The sequence below is a fragment of the Lycorma delicatula genome, chromosome 1 (assembly GCF_047948215.1).
Source record: "Lycorma delicatula isolate Av1 chromosome 1, ASM4794821v1, whole genome shotgun sequence".
Classification (NCBI taxonomy): Eukaryota; Metazoa; Arthropoda; class Insecta; order Hemiptera; family Fulgoridae; genus Lycorma; species Lycorma delicatula.
In genome coordinates this window covers 153,440,983-153,458,608 of record NC_134455.1, presented here as the reverse complement: position 1 = coordinate 153,458,608, position 17,626 = coordinate 153,440,983, and the positions used below count along the sequence as shown (strand labels likewise).

The 17,626-nt window shown below is 29.6% G+C and overlaps 1 protein-coding gene across 3 annotated transcripts in view; it reads left to right on the top strand.

Moving 5' to 3' along the window:
- HDAC6 (histone deacetylase 6) overlaps positions 1-17,626 on the top strand; it is a 173,811-nt gene that overhangs the window by 17,944 nt on the left and 138,241 nt on the right. For all 3 annotated transcript variants that reach the window (XM_075365359.1, XM_075365351.1, XM_075365368.1), the window contains exon 2: positions 1,407-1,526. In XM_075365359.1, the coding sequence (XP_075221474.1) occupies positions 1,437-1,526 (90 nt within the window). In that variant the 5' untranslated portion in view covers positions 1,407-1,436. The remainder of the gene's footprint in view (positions 1-1,406; positions 1,527-17,626) is intronic.

The window sequence follows — 17,626 nt, the reverse complement described above, 5'->3', positions numbered from 1 at the left end:
TGTTTTGAAGAACATCATTGAACATTGTGTGAGGAAATATCACAAGTATTATCGAAATTCCTTGACATAGAAAAAAATTCCTTGAAAGTGGAAATTCCTTGACATAGCAGTGTTATTGAAACAAAGATTTGTTGTTGAAGGTCATGCATTCTCATTTTAAATTGTGCCATGGTGAGTTATAGATTTGAGACTTTGTACCAGATATAAAATTGCAATTAATTGAGTGAGTAATCCATCTTCTGTATGTCCCAAAAATTTCTGCTATGGTTAATCAAAGGGTAAGCAAATAAATGAGTCTTTGCATAATTATTAAGGAATCATCATGATAGAATAAATTATATATAAGAAAAAAAATTTTATAGCACTCTTATTATTTTTACTTTTTGCAAAAATTACACAAAAAAGTTAAAAAAACAGCCTCATTCTTGGATGCTCAAGTTTGGGAAAGGTTGTATTTGTTTTTGTGAGTGTGAAGTATTACCTCACGCACCATAATTCAGACATGAGCTCAATAGACTTCAGCTTTTTTCCCCAAATTAAATGAGCTCATGTATGGGCATTGTTTTTTCCTTGTTGGAAAGCTTTCTGTAGTCATCCAGACATCTGAGGACTGAATTAAAATTTGACGTTAGTTAAAACAAATCATTTAAAACATTAGGAATGTATGAGAAGCTGGGAATTGATTGAACAGGAGAACATTTAGTCACTGGTGAGGATAGAATAGGAATAGAGAAGTGTTGTAAAGGAACACTGCCTAAAATAGATTATGATTATAGTTAATAGATTAAGTTAAAAAAAATAGTGTGCATTTAAGAAATCCGTTTCTTACACAGATGCCATTTAAATTTGTTTCTTCATGAATTTTCACGTTCATAAAGTCAGCAATATTTTTGTTATTTGTTGTATTTATTCATCTTAATTTTTATATTGAATTTCAAAAATTTAAAGGCGAAGGTAAATATAACAGAAAAATTAGTAGAGGTTTGTTAGTATAGGTTGTTAGTAGAGGTTTATTATCTTCTAAGCATATAATAATTAATAAAAATTAATTTGACTGTAAGCAAAAAATTGCTTACAGTCAAATTTACATACAGTCTTATGAACCAATTTGAACTGTGAAATATTATTTAATTTTTTGGATAATATATGATTCAGTTTATTATTTTGTTTATTTATACCTTACGCTTATTTCAAGAGCCTTTTTTCTTCAATATACAATTCCTTTGGATTCATCACAATTAAACATTGAAATGTTATATTTTAGTATCTTCTCCCAGAATTCATTGTTATTATTATTATCACCACATCACCAACACCACCAACACCACCACCATCACCATTAACAGCTGTAAACATCACATATCTTTTTTTTCTTGAACTTATATATTTTTAAAACGTGCTTTCAGATGTTGCTGTGAAACCTTGCATGTCAAGTCATGTACTCTAGGCCAGAGATTCCATCCTCTCGAAAAGGTCATAAGAAAATGGAAGGTCCTAGCCGACGTTCTGAAAGACTCAGTGGACAGGTTGGTGTTGCATTTAGTTGTATTTGTGCATTATTACATACCTTTTAATATATAATATGAATATTTTTTTTTAATATTCTAAAATAATCACCATTATTGAAGTAGTATTTGATGTTGAATTACAAATTATATATTTATATATAATACCAATAAATAATAAGAATGCTGTAAAAATGTTAATAAACATTTTGCTAATAAGGTAGGAATATGAGAAAATATCATCAGTCTTTTGCCTCAACCGTGTATTTACATTTGAAGTAAGCCTTAAGTTTAACATCACATTTAGTGATGTAAATGCATTTTTCATTAGAGATTAGTTATGGCCATAGGGCATGTTCATTTCTTTTTGATGCAGGAAGTTGATCTTTAACATAATTATTCTGATAGTGAAATATTTATTTTTTAATGTTTATTTTGTCTCATGTGTGCAGTTTGACAAGGATATTGAAAGATGGCAAACGTAAAAATTTCTTACAAATACACTTTATTACTCTTAAATAATTCATAATGTACCAAATAGTAATTCAAATTAACTACAAAATTAATTTAATATCAGTTAAATTATAAATACTAAAATATAATTCTGATGCGTTAAAAACATTGTAATTAATAGAAACTAATATTGAATTAATAATAAAATAACAATCAGAAAATCCACATACTACTTATAAATGAATGTTATTTTTATTTCTGTTTACAAATAACTTGCCGAACAGCTTTCTGTTTTCAACCACTGTCAAAAATGGAGTAATTGTGATGCACTCTTCACTCATTTGTTACCATACACTTACTCTGGATGCTCCCGCACACTGTGATCACTTTTATTGCATGCTGAACACAAAAAAAAAACTTGAACAATTGTCACTCCTCTGGTCCCTGGCAGTAATTATATTTCCTGACCTGTACCAGTACGCCATCCTTCACTACCGGAGAATTCCATTGTGCCCTATAACTTTTGTACATCTGGCTTTGATCACTGATCTCCCATTATTTCTTTCTCCAGTCTCTTTCTCAGTTAATAATGGAGCAATGTCTGAATCTACTAACTGTGTTTCATTTCCTATCTTTGCCAGCCTGTCATATTAAGAATGTTTTTCATTCCTCATTAGTGAGTGTTTCCTGATTATACACAATATTTCCATGTTTTTTGCGTAAAGCAGTCCTTAGTCAGGTCGTTCAATTTTGTATAGAATGGTAAAAATTTCATTGGCAGTGGCTGACTGACAGCTTGTTCCTATTTAAATTAAAGCAGTAATAGCAGTAATAACAGCATTGGAAGGTAGTGACTTCAAAAGGATGTTACATAATGGCATAATTTGAATATATGAAAAGTATGCTCGTAGTATATGTCCAAACAACTGAATGAGAATTCAAAAATAGTGAAATCTCTTGGTGCACCAATGAAGAAGAATGTACTTCACAGGATTGTTAGCAGCAGTAAATTTTGCTGCATTACTATCAATTGAATCAAAGTGTGATTCAAAACAGTGGGAAAAATTCTTTACTTTTGTAAAAAGGTAATGTTTTGTGTCTTCATCTGTTGAGAGTATGTTGGTTTTGGGATTCTCAAGGAGTGCTTCTGGGAGTTTCCAGAACTGAGGGGAATATTGTGAATCCTGCATCTTCATATTGTTGTAGTTAGCTGCAATTTGAAGAAAACCTTTAAACATACTGGAAAAATATTGTTCCTTCATAACTGTTACAGATCTTAATCGGTTTGGAAAAACCCAGGGTAGAACTGATGAAAGTAACAATAAAACTTTCACTATTTTTGGTTTATTTATAAAAATTATTTTATCATTTACTTTCCATGTTTAGATAAAACATTTTCACTCCAGAAAAACCAATAAACCCTTGTCATTTGTTAGAATATCTTTCTCTTTGCAAAGTTTATCCGATTGAGAAGTCAAAAGATAGGCTGAGTTTTGAACAAGTATATCTTTCCTCACAAAGAATGCCAAATTCACACCTTTGAAGATAAAGATTTTGCATCTTGAAACCTAACTCTTTACAGATTCATCTCTACCATACAGCATGCATGACACCAATTCCATTTGCTAATTCCTGGAGATCTGGCAGCCCTGTATCTATTATTATCTTAACTACTTAGGGCTTTCGGAGAATTGAGATTGTGATAGAAAACCTTTCCTTGATCAGTGCCTATGGACTGGAGGAAGATGGTCAAATGATGGAAGGCTGGGATAATGTATTTTTTCCACTCTACATCCATGACTGCCTTTCTTCATATGTGTGGTGAAACAATTCCTGCTTGGGGTGAGGTCTTTGAATAGTATATAGATGTAAGACATTCAGTAACTCTTTGCTGTAGCTTATGAAACTATCCCCTGCAGATCAAGGACTTTTATCCATTAAAACGTTATTTGCATCAAATGTATACATATTTCTGAAGCTTGGTTTCCATTATTGTGTATTCACTAAAAACAAAAATCTCGTTGAATTTTCTTTAATAAGGAACAGGCCTAATCCCCCAAATTCTGCAAACAACCCTATATTTGATGTGAACCATTTTCTCTTAATTTCCTCACAGGAAAATTCTCTCACTTGGAAAATTATTGGAATCAAAATTTTAAGAAAAATGTTCTTTGAAATGGACACAGTAAAACCAGTGTGGTTTGTGTACTATCATAATATAACAGACTTGGTGGATTTTCAAAAGTTCACTTAAATCATTTATTAAAAAAGAAAATCATATGTAAGAAAATCATTTATACTGTTTGTGATTCGTACATGAGTGTGAGTTTTACATCAACTTATCTCATTTTATACTTTATTCTTAAATTCCCCACAGCATGTTGTGACTGAAAAATAAATGTGGAATTTTAAAAAAGGGATTTAATAAAAGTAATCTTAAACATGATATAAAAATGAGTAAAATTTTAATTTCATTTGTGTGCACATTAAGGGCTATAATCAGATGTTTTATTAGCAACCTGATATAAAGTATAAGTCACTCCTAAAAATGGAATAACTGTTCTCAAGAAACAATTTAACAAAAATTAACTGTTAACAAAATTTAACCAAAATTAATTTGGAAATTCTTATTTTACAAATAATACATTTAAAAATCAAAAATAGTTTTTTTCATTATGAAAAAAATGAATAATTTCTTCTCAGATTATTCTTCAGATTTGAGGGATTGTTTGGTGTTTAAGTGAAGCCATATCTTTATTTTATTGTATAAATATTAGCTATGTTTTTTCTCGGTTTTAATTTATGTATTTATTACATTTTTATTAGATCAAGGCTGATTTTTATGTGTGTGGTACTCCTACATTTGTAAATCCTAAGGTCAAATCCCAGTCAAGCTTCATGACTTTCACAATCAACAAATAATTTTTCATCAGTAGCTATAAATGGGCGCTGAGCTGTAGTTGCCAAAAGAAATTAATAAGTAAATAAATTTATTATTGTAAGGAATTGATGTTTATTTTATCTATTTCATATATATATCAACTGATGTATATTAATTATATAGTAAATAAAAAACTATTAGTATTGTTAATAAGCCTAGTGTAGGCTTTGGCTTGTTTGCTTTCTCCTGTAATCATATAATTACCAAAGTACTTCATTATCAGGTTGCATATTATCATTTTTGTATTACTTTAATTATATACAGCTTATTTGTATGATAAGTTTGTATTATTTTAATTATATACAGCTTATTTGTATGATAAGTTTATTTTTTTAATACTTCGTTCCCATTTCAGTTTTAATACTGTGAATTCTTCTTAGAATTAAAAAAATAAAAATCAGTTTGTTCTGTAATTTTCTGATGATTGTTGCTATATTTATTTACTGTTAAATCATTATTATTCTTTTAGTAAGTAATAAATTCTTTATTTCATTTTTTCTTAGAAATTAATTTTTTGTTTAGTTATTTGTAAGTATTCTCATTTTTTTATGTGTCATTGTAACAAGTTTATGTGTACTAAATGTTTGGTCTTCAGACCTGGTTTGTCAAACAATTCATTTTTGAAAAAAACTTTCGGGTGTTTAGACTATTATTATTTAAATTTTGATATTTTAATGTCGAGTGAAACATTATTGAATAATAATCTTCAATTAATGGAAACATTATTTTTCAATCTAACAATACATCAAAATATATACAAATTTTTAAAAAGGTTGAAAAATCTATACAAGTCCGAGGGATCTTATGTTTAGCAGTACCAGGAGTTGAAACTAATTTTGTTCAAAACATATGATCTATATATTATAACATAAGTTATAACATATAATGACATTATATACAATTTATATGACAATCCATTATCTTTTAACGATATAGATCTAAATCCAGATGAAGATTTCTTATGTAAAATAAATGATTATGAAAATAATTTGAAAAATTATTATGACGGAAATGTCTTCATCAAAAAGTTCATTAGAAATTATTTACATTTATTATGAAAAAAATGATAAATCAAACAACAAAGATTTGAGTTCAGTAATGAAATAAACTTAAATGTAATGACAACTTAATATTGTTTAGAAAGCGTTTCTGCGCTGAACAGTAGAGCACATATAGTATTTGAAGAAATACACAGACTAGCAGAAATTTTGAATCCACATTTTTATGCCAATTGTAATGTTATAATATCTCAGAATACTGTAAAAAAAAAGTTTACAAACTTTGAACTACAAGAAACATATTTTATCCATTTTCCTCATCATTTAAGACATCACCTCTAAAAATATTCAAATCGTATTACAATTCAATAGTGTAAAGACATTAAAAAAATTTGCTACAGCATTGGATAAGTAATTCAATGTTTGAGATGGACGTTATAATAATATGATAGTGAAATACCTCATGTTTACGACACAGTTGAATCATTCCGCATTGAGAAAATGGATTTCAATTTTTATCCAAATTGTACGGTAGAAATAGGAAAGCCAAACCTATGATCAGAAATACAATATTTAAATACAAATAAAATATCAAACAAAAAAATCAGTTTTGCTCTTTAAACTTTTGAAATTCTGAAAAAGATTATTTGCTACAAAATATTAACCAAAAACGTTCATTTAGCCAGCTTCGGTTATTTCTTTATTGACATTAAAAAAAATTTCAGAATTATGTGATTGTTTTGTTTAATGCTTTATTTTACTGAGAATAACTTAAAAATTTGAAATTGCGAACATTTTATGTTGTAGGCTCTCATACTCAAAAGGAAGCATTCTGGTAAAATTAATTTTTAATAAAGTAATCCCTAATTGGTGATGGTAAATTAAAAAAAAAAAAAAATTAATTATTAAAAAAATACAAAGATACAGCATAATTTTAAAGATACCATAATTCTAAATAAATTAAGATACCATATTTCTAGATAAACCAAAGCTGTCATTTTATAGGAATGGGATGAACATTTTTGACTAATTTTTTCTTCAAGGAATTTGGAAAGTAAGGACCACAAAAATTAAGGTTTCCACATTTTAAATGCAATGGGTAACTTGCGAGATGAATTTAAATTTAAATTAAACATTTTTTGTTTTGAATTTTAAAAATATTTTTTGTTGTCACAGACCAGAGGAGACGGATGAGCAAAAAAATGTTATAGTGGTTTCAAGGCCTATTGATGTAGAAAGTAGAGATGCAACCAAGCTAAAAAAAGAAAAATGTATAAAGTCACTTTTGGGGAGGGTGTGAAGATTAAATAAAATTTTTTGGTAAAACTTCAACATTTGTAATAAACGTTTTTTTGCTAACTGCCCCAGTAAAGATCTAAAATTTTATTTCAGCCAAAACACCACCCCCTTTTCCAATTTTTGCAAAGATTTACACCCCCCCCCCTGCCACAAGGATAGTACTTGTTTACCAACTTTGAAGAAAGTTGGTTTATGGGGTCCAGAGTTGTAAGACCAAATAGAGGACTAAAACACGTCCATCTGATAAATAGATTTCTTGTTAGCAGTATATGGGAAAGTAATGAACAAGGATATTGTAATAGTAAATGTCAATAATTCATTAATTCAGCGTTTCTCAATCTTTCAGTATTTGCGACCCAATTTTCAATCATAATTTTCATTGTGTCCCCTCTCAAAAAATAATGTATTTTGAGTATTTTGACGCTAAAGCTACACTACGACCTTAATTACAAACCTTACAAATTACCAAGAATAAGTGAATTTATTGATACTTGGCAACACCGAACCGCTGCGCTGCATTGACAAAACCAAAATCTGTGCCTCTATTGTTCTCTGTCTTATGTCCACTATATTGGACATTCTCGCGGCTTCGCGAGAAGTTACGATTTGCCTCGAACATTCTAGAACGTCTGTGCAAATGTGTATAAATGCTGCACCTCGTTCAGTTTCAGTCAGTCTCAGTTGAATCGATCCTTCTATCGCAATTGAATCTATCGTGAATGTGTATGTTGTAATTTGCATGTTAATTGCAATTCACGGCATTAAATATTCAAATTTAATATTTAAATTTATACAGAATCATGGATACATTTTTAAGTGGGAGTAAGCGAGCATTAGATGATAGTGAATCATCAACAATTGTACAGATGAGCGTGGTTCCGAAAATAAAATGAAGAAAATATTCTCAAGGTTACTTAAATTTTGGATTTACTAGTACTGAAGTAAATGATGAAGAAAATACAGACACACCAGTACTGTGTGTCATTTGCTCATAACTTTTGGCAGCAGACAGCATGAAACTATAAACGACATTTGGAAACGCTTCATAGTGATTACATTAACAAACCCCAAAAATTCTTCGAATTAAAATTAAATTTGTATGAAAAGCAAACTTAATTTTTAAAAAGAACTTTGTAGATGAAAAAGCTTTACTTACCTCTCACAGTTTCATGTAGAATTGCCAAATATAAAAAGCCTCACACTATGGGTGAAGAGCTTATTTTGCTTACTGCGATTGAGATGTAGAAACTATGTATACATACAAATAGGTCTGACAAGATATGAGTAACATTGTACATAAGACTTCCTCATTCTTTTAAAATTTTCAGATTTTTGTTCCTTATGTATTATAATTTTGATCTACATCTTAAGAGTTAGAAAAATAGCTACATATTATTTTTTCTCTTGCTTTCAACAGATTTTTCATAACTGACTTGACTGGGCGCTGTTATTTTCTGAGTAAGACAAGACTTAAAACCTTCATTGTGTAAATTGACATTTTATAGTCCAGATATAGATACTGTTCCCGCATTATACTATGTAGAGAATAGAAAGGAAGATATAATTTATTTAAGACTGATATTTCACTATTTTCAATAAATACAAACTGGAACAGACACTTATTTTTATAAGCAGTGCTGGAATTTAATAAAGAATATAGAATAATAATACCGTTAATAATGAAATAGGCCACTAGCAAAGTTGAGATTAACTTATCTATAAGGGTCGTCCACAGAAAGTAAAAACAGTTTTTGTTCTGTAACAGATTTATTGTATTAATTTTAATTTTAATATATGCATTGGAAATTCTATTTTAATACAAAATCACTTTCAAATTCAAGCATTTATTAAATTGTGTCATTAGTCATTGTATGCCGTCATCAAAGAAGTTGGCCACCAGTCGATTAAACCACTCACGAACAGCTGTCTTGATGTTGTACTCATTTTCATACCGGTTCCTGCCAAGAAATCTTGTAAGCAGGTGAAAAAATTCACAGGTTCTTTTTGCGGCATTTGGATGTGCACTGTCATGAAGTAAACACAGTCCATGAGTCAAAAGACCACACCGAGGTCAAAAGAACCACTGTCATAATATACAGGAGTAATTTGTCAATGGATTTCACAGGACGAAAACCTTGCGCATTCAAAAAACATATGACCGATCGTACCTCAATGCGAGTGGGATTTTCAATTTTTTTATTCATTTTAAACAGCCACATTACAACATGAAAGTTAAATGTTACTTAATATTTATTTCATATTTAACATCCAAGAAAACACATTAATAAATTGTAATAAAAATAAAGAATAAATTACTGTTCATTTTCTGTGATATCAAATTAAAGCTTCCAACATAAGTTTTGCAATTTCACATATTCAGTGCAATTGAATTATATTAAAAAAAGGATACTTAGGATTCAGTTTTATAACAATAACAGCCAATGAATGAATATGAATTTCAAGCTCATAATGCTATTAATTCTTTATTCATTAAAATCCAACTTTTTCAGTTTAACTAACCATTATTGATTATCACATATAGTATCGTTAGGACCTGAAAAAAAACTAAAATGAGTGAGTTTTGGAAGAATTAATTGTGAAGGGAAAAAATATGAATGAAAAATTAAATTTTGTTGCACCTTCATTTTACTATTCTGTCTTATTTGTTGTTTTCAATTCTCACAGTCCACAATAAACATGTTAAAAGGTAATACTCTTAAAGAAAATTAGGTGTTTAAACTTTTGTGCACTCTTTTTGACATCTGTGTGAGCTATTTATTATATGTGTAAATGATGATTTCTTATTGGATGTGAAACATTGCCTTTATATCAGATATAATGACATCATATATATTTATAATCTAAAAAGAAAAATCTTAAGAAAAATAGCTTTAAGAAACTTATTAGTTATGTATTGTATTGCAATAAACCGTGCATTAGAAAATTAAATAACACATAAAAAATAATATTGCAGTTATTGTTTTGATGATATTTTAACATGCTTTTGTATCGGATTTAGTGAAATCAAATCTTATGATAGGTGTAAAAAGAAACCAAAATATGAACTTAGAAAGATATTATGACATAAGGATATAAAAGTAACCTGATTAAAACAAAATTAGAAAAAAACATTTTATCATTCTAGTGTAAAATATTCTTTATATATTTTTTTTTGTCAGAAAATTGTACAGAAAATATAGTTTGCATTTAAAAAACTATATCCTGAAAAAATAAAATTATTATAAAAAAAAGTTATAATCATGACGTAATAAAGTATATTGAATGAAAGTAAAATGGACTTGTAAAAGAAAAATAATAATAATATAGTATTAATATTTATAAAATTTGTCATTAGTTTATTAAAAACTTATTTTATTTGCCAATAGTTTTAAAAATATTATATTGTAATATCAATTAATCTAAATACTTAAAAATACTTGTATATAAGTACTTCATAATACTACTTCATGCAAATAATGTACAAAATATCAATGTCTCATTGAGATATGCCATTGCTATTATATGAAAAAGAATAATTATCATGTTTTAATTAATATTGTAATATAAATTACCATCCGAAAAAATAAGAAACTTAAATAAATCTGAAAAAAATTAATGTCAAAGTAATCAAAAGAAAAATAACTAATGAACATTTTTTGTATTTGCAACAACATTTCTATTTAAAATATAATTATTGATTTGTTCAAATAAATCGTATATTTTCAAGATGTAATGTATTTAGCACCTAAAAAATATTCCTTTTGAATTCTTAATATTATTAATATCTGAAAAGTACATACGAAAAAGATAAAGAAATATTTCAAATTATTGTTGACTTTACTTACAAATTAATTTTTTTTTAATTGTTATGTTATAGAAATACATTTTTGGAAATTTGTTGTTTCTATTTCAGTATTATTGTAAAAATATATATATAAATGTGTTATTTTAAATGATAATTTGGTATTCAGTTAAACCCTGGAAAATATTCAAAATAACAATGAAAAACGTTATTTTATATAACAAAAAATTTTACTAATTTCTTATTTATAATTTTATACAAAACAAAATCAAAATATATGAAACACAAAATTAATTACATTACTTAAAACTAAAGCAGTATAAATCAATCTGTAACTGAAAAACGATTAAATGGTAAAATAAAAATTACCTTTCTAATTAAAATTACATACTTTTTTAAAACTTTTACCATAAAAAATGTTTATATTTAATATATAACTTTCATATTATTTTCAATTTGATAACACACTATGATCAGTTTTGTCAGATATTTTGTATTAAATTTCCACAATTTTTTTAAAAATTAACCTATTTATTGTTTTTACCTGAAACAAAACTACTACTTGAAGAAAAAAGCTCATGTTGTTCCAGTACCAAAGAAAAATAAAAATTTAACAGACCCCAATAGCTATCGTCCTATTTCTTTGACGTGTGCTATGGGAAAAATACTGGAAAAAATGATTAATAATCGACTCGTCTGGGTTTTGGAAAAAGAAAACCTGATATCACCGTATCAAGCAGGTTTTCGGCAATACCATTCTACCACTGATCAAATGATCAGCTTAGAGGACATTATATATAACAGCTTTATTAAAAGGAAACATTGTATCGGAGTCTTCTTTGATCTTCAGAAGGCTTTCGATATGACCTGGCGTCATGGTATAATGCTCCTGATACATGAATGGGGCATTCGTGGCAATCTGCCTATACTGCTCAGCAACTACATGAATGACCGTACCTTCCAAGTACGTGTCAACAATGAATATTCATGTGAAAGAATCTTGGAAAATGGCATACCGCAGGGTTCGCCGTTGAGCGGTACCTTGTTTACCATTGCCATTAACAAATTGATACTTGCCATTCCAGTAGAAATCAGCAAAAGCGTCTATGTTGGCAATTGTGTATGCCAGCAACAAGACTGCTATGGTGAGGTACAAATTGCAACGAGCGATCAATGCTCTAAATGAAGTTGCAAGGAATAACGGATTCGAATTCTCACCAGAGAAAACGTGCTGTGTACACTTTTGTAGGAAGAGAATTCCTCATCAAAGTCCTGCGTTGACAATTGACGATAATCCAATACAATATAAAGATAGCGTAAGATATTTAGGACTAGTATTGGATAAATCCCTTACATGGGGATTACATATACAGGACTTGAGTGATAGATGCAAAAGAGCCCTAAACATTATAAAATGTTTATCGAATTTAAATTGGGGCTCAGACAAAGAGACATTATTGAGATTGTATAAAGCATTGGTTCAATCTAAACTAGACTACGGATGTATCGTATATTCATCCGCTAGAAAGTCGCACTTAAGAAAGTTAGACGTAGTTCATAATAGCGGAATAAGATATGCAACAGGCGCTTTCCGCACAAGTCCGGCGGCTAGTCTGATGTCTGAAGCCGGAATAATGCCACTACATTATAGAAGAGAGATCCTTTTGTTAAGATCTGCAGCAGATGCATGGGCTTTCCCTGCTCATATAAATAATAAATTGTTTACGAATCATCCTATGGCTGCAGTATATGAACATCGTGCTACCTATTCCAGACCAACCGGAATTAGGTACCACGAATTAAGAAGAAAATATGAAATTGCTATACCAGAGACACTAGCAATTTCTACTAGAGAAATACCGCCATGGCTCTTGCCAGCGGTAAATACAAGTTTGGATCTCTCTCAAGGAGAAATAAAAAAGAAACCAGCAGTGATCATCCAGCAGGAATTTTTAGCAACCGTCAGTAGTTACGAAGATCATATTAGAATTTATACTGACGGTTCTAAAACCGAACATGGTGTTGGATGCTCGATATATGTAAATGAAGAAGCCCACTTTTGGAGACTGCCAGATGTGGCCAGTGTCTACACGGCAGAACTCACTGCAATTCAGCAAGCTCTTCGCTACACTGAACACTATTGCGAAGAGAGAGTGCTAATATGTTTCGATTCATTAAGTGCACTCGTCGCAATTCGGAACAAGAACATTAAGGATGTCTTAATTGCAAACATCCTATCCATTTTATACGTACTAAAACAACGAGGACAGCGATGCGTATTTGTATGGACTCCAGGGCATGCTGGTATTACAGGTAATGAAATCGCAGACGAAGCTGCCAGAAAGGCAACAGTCTGCGATGATTTGGATACATTTCCTGTAAGAGTGGCAGATGTTAAAAACCGTCTAACAAACATAGTAAGAAACAAGTGGAACGCTGAATGGAGGAGTTTAAATACAAAATTAAACTCAGTTAAAACTTCTCCTTATAAATGGAAAAGCGACTTTAAGTTGACTCGCCGAGAACAAGTAGCGGTGACCAGACTTAGAATCGGTCACATGCGATTAACAAATTTATATATGTTAACCGGCGAAGTGCGACCAATGTGCGGTGTTTGTAATAAAACACTGACAATCAAGCATCTAATAGAAGAGTGTACCATATATGAGGACCTCAGAAAGAGGTTCCGTCTTACAAATAATATTAGTGCTGATCTGGATAATGGAAATGAAGAAATATAGTTGCATTTTTACACGCCAGTGGACTTCTTAAAAGTCTATAAAATGGAAGTTTAAAGCTGTGGTAAAAGATACTCTAAGCGGTAGTATTATATATACATATAAGGGAGTCTCGAAGCGTGGCACGTATAGTGACGGGAGGTAGCCCTCTTGCCTAGGCCATTTTGGCTCACCTGCATTCAAGAGCAGTGAGTCGGGGTGTGTCCCATGATGGCATGGGGGACCCTCAAGGGTGGATTGAGGGCGCGAGGCTATGGGTGTACGCCGTGCATGCCTATGGCCTGATATAAGAAGGATTCAACTGCCACGGCACCCTAGCACGACTGATATACTGCTCAACGGCGGTTCTGGTCGCCCCGAGGGTGCTTAAACAAACTATAAATGAGACTTCGTAGAAGAAAGAAAGAAAGATATGGTATTGATCTCAAATTTTAATATTGAGGCCCTTTACACCCCGTAAGTGTTTGTGATTGTCCTTGTCTTTTATGTTTTAATATTTATTTTGAAGTTTGTGTTTTTAAATAAATTGTAAGGGCCCTTTGCACCCTTACATATGACGATCCTGATGGAGATAATAATTTCTTTTAAAGAATGTGACGAGGGCTAATGACCTTAGCAGTCGATGCCCGTAAAAATTCAGTTAAAAAAAAAAAAAAAAAACTACTTGAAGAAAAAATACATATAAAAAAATTATGCTCTCAAATAAAAAAAATATAGTTAAATCAAATTACATGTAAAAAAAAACAAAAAAACAAAAAACACATAATTAACGAGTAGGCAGGCGTTAATTAAAAATTCAACCTATTAACCGAAACAAAACAAATACAATAGCCCTTTTTTATATATTATATATTTAAATTTTACATTTTATTTGATTTCATTTTTTATAAAATTTATTTTATTTATATAATTACATTCATAGTTATTTTTATTTTATACTGAAATATCTGAAAAAATTAAATGTGCATAAAAAAGAAATCTGTATAAAAATTTGTAAAATTGTAATAGAGACAAAAACATATTTAAATAAAATAGATTAAAAAGAAATTTTAATTAATACTCTGGAGATGTTTGTTACCCTGTCTTAATATGTAATTCGTTTCTTCAGACTAAGTAATATATTTATCTTTACTACATTTTTTATTTAAATATTTATTTCTTCAATCATTTTTACCATACATTTTGTTTTAAATTTTAATAATTATTTTTTTCACTTATGCAGCTTTAACTTAACAAAAATCTTAAAGACGACGTGAAGATAAAATTATATGAAGTGAATTTTGATATACACTATAACTGAAGAGTAAAAATACAGTAAATAAAATAATAAAAAATGTCTTTAAAAAAGCCAATGATGATAAACTAATACATAAATGAACAAATATACAAATACTGTTGTTATTGTAATAAAAAAAAAGAAATATAAATAAAATAAATTTAAAAGAAATTAGTGGTTATCCTGTGTTTTAAATTATACTTGACATACATTTATAAAAAACATTGATGGCTAACGGCAAAAGAAATACATAAATATTATGCAATAAAATGACCTGAAATCTTACATAACACTTTTTGCATGTTTGTACAGATTTATTAAATGGTTTTCATGGCAATTCAAAAATTCACATTTGTCAATCAAATTTTGATTAATTTACTATACTCTTTTTTGAACTTGTAGCTGAAATAAAAAAAGATTCTTCTACAAACAGATTAAGAAAATATGTAAAATGAAAAATAAAAAAATAGATTAATCACCTTTTCTTTGTAATAGTTACACATAACTCATTTTTATTAGTAGTTAAAGGTATTTTTTTCATTTTTATAATCAGTTTATAACTTTTAAGGTTTCATATAAAGTTTGATTTAAATTTTAAAACGTTATCAAAATTTAGTTCCTGAAAATAACATCCTGTAAAAAATATTAGTAATTTTTCTTTATGCTTCATTGTTTACATTTAAACTCGTACAAACTTTGAAACTATAATTAAACTGTTAAACTGTTGACTCCAGGAGCCAACTCCTGGGTCAAATCGTGCGAGAGAGGGCTACGAATAGCATTCGTTAAAAGTAATTTAATCATCTTTTCCTGATTGACAGACTAAGCCTTCGCTGTGAAGATCAACACCTCTAACATTCACACGGCAGTCGGCCTTGAAATGACCGTCCTTGCCACATTTGAAATAGGTCCTGCGTCTATCAGCACCCGTACAGCCATCAGCCCTGTGGCCCACCGACCAACATCTATAACATCTTTCTATGTATTCACTGAGGGCAATTCTACATGAAACCCGTCTAAACTTCAATCTCAGTTTCTGCGCTAAGTGATCTGCCAGCTTAGCAGGAACCAACATAGAGGCCACCTTGGTACTGCCAAATGCAGACCTCATAGACAACTGCTGGAGTTGCACCAGCTCTGGACCTGCAGCCGCCCCGAGGGCCGCAGTAACGTCCTCTGTAGAGAGCTCATCAAAGTCCCGAATAATGATTTTCTTTGTGCGCACTCTACTCGTGCAGCTCACGTTGACACCTTTTATCCCAGCAACTATCTTCCTTTGCAGATCCTTTACATCATTGTCTTTCACCCTGATGAGCACTTCACCTGCTTGGCCCTTCCTTAGTGATAATATCTCTGGAAGCTCACCATCCACTCCATCCTTCACTTGTTTTAACGAGTCAGCAAAGGTTCTATTTTGAGGCGTTACCGCTACAGTCTTCGAGGTTGGGCCCTGAATACGTTCAGATGATTTTACCCGGCCCACTCTTTGATCGAGAAACACCTCTATTTTTAACAACTTTCTCCTACAATCACATTGTTATTATTATATTTATTTTAATTGTCAATATTTGTTCTTTCTTTGCGATCAAAAGAGGCCAAAAATTTTGTATTTTTATGTGCAATTTCAACATCATTAATTAATACATTCCTAGTAACTGAAAAAATAACCTGAAGAAAAATTATAAAATAAAACAATTTTTGTCTAAAATAATAATTTAATTAACATAAAACTGAAAAGAAAAACATATGATAAAAAGAAAATAACATTAAATATTATTTATTTCATTAAGTAATGTTGAAATGATTACTTTTACATGAAAAGTATAAACTTTCATATTAGTGTTAACCGTTCATATCTTTATTATATTCGTGGCCTTTTTTTACATATCACATGTATAACACACATTTAGAATCAGAAAAATATTTTATAATTACATTTAAGGAAAATTAGTGATAATTATTTATATTTTATTTTTTTTTTTAATTAAAAATTACATCAATTTCGTATTGAGTTTTTTTTAAATTAACAAATTAACAATTAATATTTGGTTTGCACTGCAAAAAAATTAAAAAAATAAACTTAAAATTATTATTTTTATCAAAAATATACATAGATTTTAAAATGAGCATATTTACACAAAAAAGGTTAAATGTATAAAACAAAAATAAATTATTTTAATAATGTTCATTATCTATCATCAGAAATCCGTCGCTTGTCACAGAGGACGTGGCGACGTATAGAATTGTGCGTGCAACATGAGGGCGAACATACAGACCCACTGGATCATTAAAATTAATACTATGTATCAATTGATACAATAAAGTGATAAAATAATTCATTATTATATAGCATTTTTCATTTATAACTCATTACAAATTTTTAGTTCTAACTTTAGGGGCTACGGTGACTTCCCGGTGACTACTACTACTAATTATTATTATTATAGCTACATTTTTATTGGGTTAAATTTGTATCGATTGGGAAATGTAATTATTATTTACGCTTAGAAATAAAGTGACTTAATCTTAGAAGAGGAAAAAAATATTTTGTTATGCGGTTGTTTGAACATTACTCTTTACACAGTTCCATTTATAGACAAATTATGTGCTATTT